General features: G+C 32.7%; 2 protein-coding genes across 2 annotated transcripts; both read left to right on the forward strand.

The window, feature by feature from the left end:
* Nucleotides 1-1,164: 1,164 nt before the first annotated feature.
* On the forward strand, nt 1,165-5,239 carry LOTGIDRAFT_163410 (hypothetical protein; the record flags this gene model as incomplete). The annotated part of the gene is made up of 4 exons (XM_009059486.1): nt 1,165-1,191; nt 2,626-2,739; nt 4,011-4,046; nt 5,087-5,239. The coding sequence occupies 4 exons, from the start codon at nt 1,165-1,167 to the stop codon at nt 5,237-5,239; spliced, it is 330 nt and encodes a 109-aa protein (XP_009057734.1).
* Nucleotides 5,240-6,080: 841 nt separating this feature from the next.
* On the forward strand, nt 6,081-6,248 carry LOTGIDRAFT_122047 (hypothetical protein; the record flags this gene model as incomplete). The annotated part of the gene is made up of 1 exon (XM_009059487.1): nt 6,081-6,248. A coding segment is annotated over one exon (168 nt), but the record flags the coding sequence as incomplete, so codon positions are not given.
* Nucleotides 6,249-6,935: the final 687 nt, after the last annotated feature.

Below are 6,935 nucleotides of genomic sequence, written 5' to 3' on the forward strand. Positions count from 1 at the left end.
TCAAAAAATTGCACAGTTTGACATCTGAATGTTAATGTAATGGTTTGTGTGAGTTTCTATCAGTGGAATAAAATAGCTTGAGAAAGAATAGAAGACATTTTTACTCAAATTTTAGGTTTCCATAGTATCAATGATTTTTTTGATGTTAAAAACCAATAGATTAAAATAAAACCAAAGCTTATGTTAAATCTAGCTTAATTGCCCGATTTCTTATGATTCTTTTAAAGAAATTGTGTTCTGTAATCACAACATCCAGAAAGTTAGTTTTCAGTCAGAACACTTTCAGGCACATTGTTTTCCGGAAACTTTAGTCTTGAGTCAAATCAATTGTCTGGGAATGAATTGGAATAGTATTGCTTTAAATATAAAGACAGACACTGTATCAGTCAAATCTAAAGTAACTAGGTGAAAACATGTAAACTTTATTTTGTATTTAAAAAAAAAAACATGTCTTTTAAAAATCTGTCTGTAAAATGTTTCATTTATAGAAAATTACAATGAAAGTTCCACAAATTACTTGTTCGATGTCTAATTATTTTTTAACTATTAAATATTTATATACTGTGTGGTGAAACATAGAAGAGGTGTTTCAGATACAGATGTATTGTTCCAGTTGAATTGATCAACTTTTACTTTTTAGTGCTTCTAGAGTATTGATCAGGATTGTTAAATTGGTTTTGTTTGCCAGTCAATTGACAGTCATGACCTTAGGTACTGAGAACGAAACTTTGAAACCTTGTTTTGGGTTAATGATTAGATTGTTATGTAGAGAGTTCCTCATTAGAATGGGGTTTCTCGTAGTACCCTTTATAAATGGAAGTGTTGTTTACAACCTAACCCACTTTTTAAGCTAATTAGCTTTGGCTAAATTTTTTGTAAAGTCAGAATTTAATCATGAAGATTTTCTCAATCATGAGACATTTTGACTGACAGCAAGTATAACTATTACTTAAAGTGACAGGTGCGGCATTTTGTGGAATTGATTTTAATCTTGAATATATGTAAATAGTCTTCAGAAGTACTGGAAATGTTATTCCGTTATAAATATCTCAAACTAGGAATTTTACATAGCACTTCTATATAAGTATTTTCTATATATCACAGAGTATCTTAAAATGAAGAGTCGTCATTTTAACATTCAAATGCAGATAATTCTGGACACACATGGATTTGAGGACTCAAATTTCGACGGTGAGCTGTGAACACCATTACTATTTGGCTTAGCTAAAAAATTCACGTTTCTGAAACTAAAATTTGATTGGTCAAAAAATATGTAAAAGGTACCTGATTGAAATTTATGATATTGACTTTGTTAAGTCTTCTATTTTATTTTAAATGGGAGATCATCTTTAAATAACAAGATTACTATAGTGACTTATTTTTCATGGTAAAGCCTCTTTAACTAACTGATAAAGTTGTCTTTGATCAGAGTGAATAATTATATTGATTATCTCTTGAGGAAATTTGTCGTGCGGAAATAGGTAAAATGAAAACCATGTATAGCTGGAAGCCAAGTTTGATGGTTTCCTATTATTATAGGATAGATTGTTAGTGTCCTTTCTTTATCACAAAGTGGTTGTTTGACTTAATGATTAATTCCTTTGTTTTTATAAACCTTGAAAGGAGCTGTTAAAGGAACATTCTGCTCTTTTTGTAGCTCGAAATTTTTTTTTACCTCAAATTTGTGAAAACTATACACCAAAATCTAGAGAAATATGCCCTCTAATGTATTTGGAAGTTATAACTAAAAGAATCCAGCCGTTAATTTTTAAACGCCAAAAATAATTAAAAACATTACGTAAGGAAACTGTTGATAAATTACTATATGGATTTGATAATAACTCCTAAACTGCTTAATTAACAATTAGTTCTCTCCGCTTTTAATAAACCAAAAAACAAGCACTTTGGCATATTGTTTCTATTAACCATAAATATCAATATGTCTGCAATTTCTCAAATTTACAAAAACAATTTGATGTAAAGATTTCAAGATTTAAGAATAAAACCCAGTTTTTTATCTATATATCAGTGAAAGGTGAAGAATGGAAACAGGAAGATTTCCCTGCGGAGTCGTACCACAATTCTACCATAGTTTTATAGCTATCATTTCACTTCTCTCAACTCCCTGTAGACACCAGCAACAATTTAAATCTCCATTTTGTTCAAATAAACCATCATATGTCTATTTTTTAGATATAAAATGAGATGGTATTATTTCTACTTTTTTTAGTAGTCCAAAATCCGTCTTCAATAGCCCACATTGTAGGATGTAAAACTCCATTCATTTCATTTTGTCTTAGTAAAACAGAAGAAGATTGAATAGAACTAAATAAATTTTGTATCCAACTGCTCTGCAGCATTGATATTTTGCCATTATTTTTTTTTTAAGGTAGACCATGAAAAAAAGAAATTCAAAAGAATAATTTTGACCAATCAGATGATTAATATTCATAAAAAATAGCATGATTTTCTACCAAATTTCTTCTGTTGTCAAAGTTGAATAATATATAATCATGTTTGAGGAACTAGGTAGTGCCAGAGTTACCATGCTAAGTTCCTATGACCCTTAACAATAAAACACTAATTATTGAATACAAATTAACACCCTTCTCTTGTTGTTTTCAGCAATCCAACCAGTCATTAAAATGTCCGCCACCAACAGAAGATGAACAGAGTTCGCGAGATGAGCCGATATTAAATGGACCTATTAGACCAACGTCACGTGACCAGCTTAGTGATGTAAGTATGGGTTTATTACTTTTTACCTTTTTTTGAAACGAGGGCTGGAGGCATAAATTGAAAACAATTACAGAAATTTTAATTTGGATTCCAAGTTTTGATATTGATCCTGGAAAATAAATCTTTAATTGAGAGTATAGTTAGTCTATTTTACCAGAAAGGGACACATCTGCATTTTGTCATGAACAATTATAGTCTAGTGATGTGAGACTATATCTGATATACTGTTCAATTCTCGTCTTTTCACGCTTGTTTTAATCCCATCAATTACTTCCCTTGGTTAGAGAGGACACAGCCTTGAATCAATATTACTCAATCACTTCTCACCACCCTTCTTCTTGTTTCATCACCTCATGATATTGATACTAGTAAGCCAACCTAGAGGTTGTAAAAAAAGATAGTGGTAAACTTAGCAAGTAGCCAACCTAGAGGTTGTAAAGACTCATATTTCATAACTCAATTCCTTGGGACCCTCTATCATGTTTCAACGCCCATCCTGACTAAACAAAGCTATTTATTTACGCAATATTTTTCCCTTGAAAAAGCTGAAACATTTTTTGGTACGTCAAAATTTCATTCCTCAAAAGACATCTGTGTTGGTATCTGAGTATCGTTAATTAAATTAAATTACGAGTGATAACGGTCATAGACAGAGTTGAAGACGATCTCTCACTTTCACGGGTCCTCTCCTTCAACAAGATAAAACCTCTCGTAGAAAACAGGCAACTCAAGATCACATCAAACAATGTTTTAAAGTATGGCAGTAATTATATTGATTATCTCCCCTAATGACATGGAGGTTCTATGTCAAGATCTCTTCGCGATCTGATCCTAATAGCCCAGCAGTAGAAAACGTCAATAATTTTTATAGGATGAAAGGAAACAGTCTTTGACAGTTTAGAAAGATTTGATTGACTTGGTCTACAATGGAAACCATTGCCTAGGAATTGGGTTTCTTCAATTTGAAGTTACTATTGATATCTATGTCAGTTTTCCTCTAGTGTCGTCTTAAAATGCACTAGTTTTTGTGGAATTGCAGGAACCACAGATGTCTGATTGAAAATTGGAATGATGTAAATTGAAGCTATCAGTGTCCCTGATACACATGCAAAATTTAGAAAAACCTCTTTACAAGTCCTTTAAATTAACTATTCTACAGCAAGCACTGGTAGAGGTGTATACTATAAGAAAACCTCTTTAAAATCTCTTTAATATATCAGTCCTCTGCCGTCCTCATTTCTTACTAATTATATATTCGTGTCTTGTTTCAGGCTAGTACTCATTCTAGTTCTGGTAGAGGATACCTGGTAAGTTATTTTTCTTTAATTATCTGGATATTTTCTCAGACAACATCCCAACCGCCAGCAGAATATCTTAATTCTCTCAAAATATATTTAGATTGGTCTGTATGCATTATTCAATTAGAGGAGTTAGTTTATGTAAATAGACAATCAGGCTGTCGGGTGCTGTGCTCAGTGTAGAAATATTGCTATAGAAGATTATTAAGAGGGTCAGTGAGTTGTGTCATGTCTGAAATTAATTCAGTGGTCACTTACATCTCTGGACAGTGTTCTAACCCAGTGTTAGACAGAAGTATTGACGTTGACACAGATCACAAGTTGTTTACCCCTTCAAGGTGATATTCATATAGCCCGCCATTCACCTTTAAACCTTAGTGCAAAACTCCATCTCAATCTAAAAAAGAGAAATTTGCCATAGAAAAAAGTAGCAAGAGATTAACCTAAAATAAATTCTTAAAAGACATGAACGTAATTGTGCTTTTTAAAGTTGGTTGAAAAAAAAATAAAGATTTAAAATTTGATAAAAACTAAACAACTAGTGTTGTATTGACAAAATGTCTGAGAATTTCTTCTCAAACGATTTTAATATCCTTCTTTTTGAAAAACATAATTGTCTTCTGATCAATTGTAACCATATTATTCTTTCTGAAATCTTCCTTTTAATTTGATGTTTATTTTAAAACGTACCGATGTTGGAGGATTATTTAAAAATATTCTGAAAGCTAAATTGTTATTTTTATAAATAGTTTTATTTCAAATTTAATGTATTTTTCTAGAGAGTGCTTAATTTTTGTTAGATTTAATTGTCTTCTTTGTTTCTGGTAATATTTAGAAATATAAACTTTGTTTTCTATTTTGTCTGGAATCTAAAGATATTTAAGGTTATTTTTAACAAAATTCTAGGGTACGTTTGAAAGCTGACTCTGGATGAACTCACAGAAGCACTTACTGTGGCATCAGTTTTCTTTCTTTAAGAAGGATATGAACCCTCGGCACCTAGTCGCTCAGCAGACGACAATGATACTCATTCCACTATTCCATTTTAGGCTTTTGTCGTTTCTCAATTTGAAAAGTCATTATTTTCACAACCACCTGCAAATTGGCTACAGCTATCTTCAAAAGTAAACTCAAAAACCAAAGATTTAAATGCTGTTACTGGATCACAGGCTATGAAGCACCTCATAGCACTGTTGGCTTGAGTTTGTCAACTTAGACTCAGTTATAGAAAGTTCTTATTTTCATAAGTATCTAAATATTTACTCGTGTATCTTAAAAAGTAACGAAGCGTCTAGTGGTATGGATGGGACAATAAACCGAGGCCTGTGTGCTACAGGCTGTGCACATAAAAGATCCCTCGACAGTTGGAAATGGAAAAAGAGCAGGCAAATGCCACTGTCCTGACAAATTTCCCTCATTATACCCTGTATGACGTTGCCCGTTTTCATTAACCAACATGGTGCAGAAAAATAGGACGTAAAACTCCATTCATTTAAAAGTAACAAGATCAATGGCTTAGGGCATCTCCTAGAACTTTCGGCGTAGTTTCACAAAGATTGAAATATTTGCTGATGTATCTTTAAAGATGTATCTTATAAAAACAAGAAATCAGAATAATAAAAGGTTTATATTTGATCAGTTGAACAAGACAGAAGTCTTTACTGTAAGGAAATAAAACACACTCAATCCTTTTGGAACCTTGAGATAAAATCAATGGCTTATTGGAAACTTTTATTATTACAAAATCATGATGCTGCTTTTTCTTTTCTGTAAGAAAGGCATAATATTTATTTTCAATGTTCACATTTTGACTTTAATTTAAAGGGATTGACATTATATTTAAGACCTTACACTATAGTGATTACTAGTTGTGTATGGTTGTAAATAATGATAGTGATCATGAGAGTACAACTCACAACTCAGTTACATGAGAGTTCAACTCACAACTCAGTTACATGAGAGTACAACTCACAACTCAGTTACAAGAGAGTACAACTCACAACTCAGTTACATGAGAGTACAACTCACAACTCAGTTACATGAGAATACAACTCACAACTCAGTTACATGAGAGTACAACTCACAACTCAGTTACAAGAGGGTATAACCCACAACTCAGTAACATGGGAATACAACTCACAACTCAGTTACATGAGAGTACAACTCACAACTCAGTTACATGAGAGTATAACTCACAACTCAGTTACATGAGAGTACAACTCACAACTTAGTTACATAAGAGTATAACTCACAACTCAGTTACATGAGAGTATAACTCACAACTCAGTTACATGAGAGTACAACTCACAACTCAGTTACATGAGAGTTCAACCCACAACTCAGTTACATGAGAGTACAACTCACAACTTAGTTACATGAGAGTACAACTCACAACTCAGTTACATGAGAGTACAACTCACAACTCAGTTACATGAGAGTTCAACTCACAACTCAGTTACATGAGAGTACAACTCACAACTCAGTTACATGAGAGTACAACTCACAACTCAGTTACATGAGAGTATAACTCACAACTCAGTTACATGAGAGTACCACTCACAACTCAGTTACATGAGAGTACAACTCACAACTCAGTTAAACAAGAGTACAACTCACAACTCAGTTACATGAGAGTATAACTCACAACTCGGTTACATGAGAGTACAACTCACTACTCAGTTACATGAGAGTACAACTCACAACTCAGTTAAACAAGAGTACAACTCACAACTCAGTTACATGAGAGTTTCTTATTCGCAACCATTTCACAACTGGTGTATGGGGTGCGGGTCCCTTTAGCGTTGTTCTTAGCTTTGTTTCTGTTTTGTTTGTGTGTTTATTTTTACAAAACAAATTGTATGTTGACTGGCTGATGCCCACGAAAGTAAATAATTTTAC

Source organism: Lottia gigantea, assembly GCF_000327385.1.
Source record: "Lottia gigantea unplaced genomic scaffold LOTGIsca_39, whole genome shotgun sequence".
NCBI classification, from domain to species: domain Eukaryota; kingdom Metazoa; phylum Mollusca; class Gastropoda; family Lottiidae; genus Lottia; species Lottia gigantea.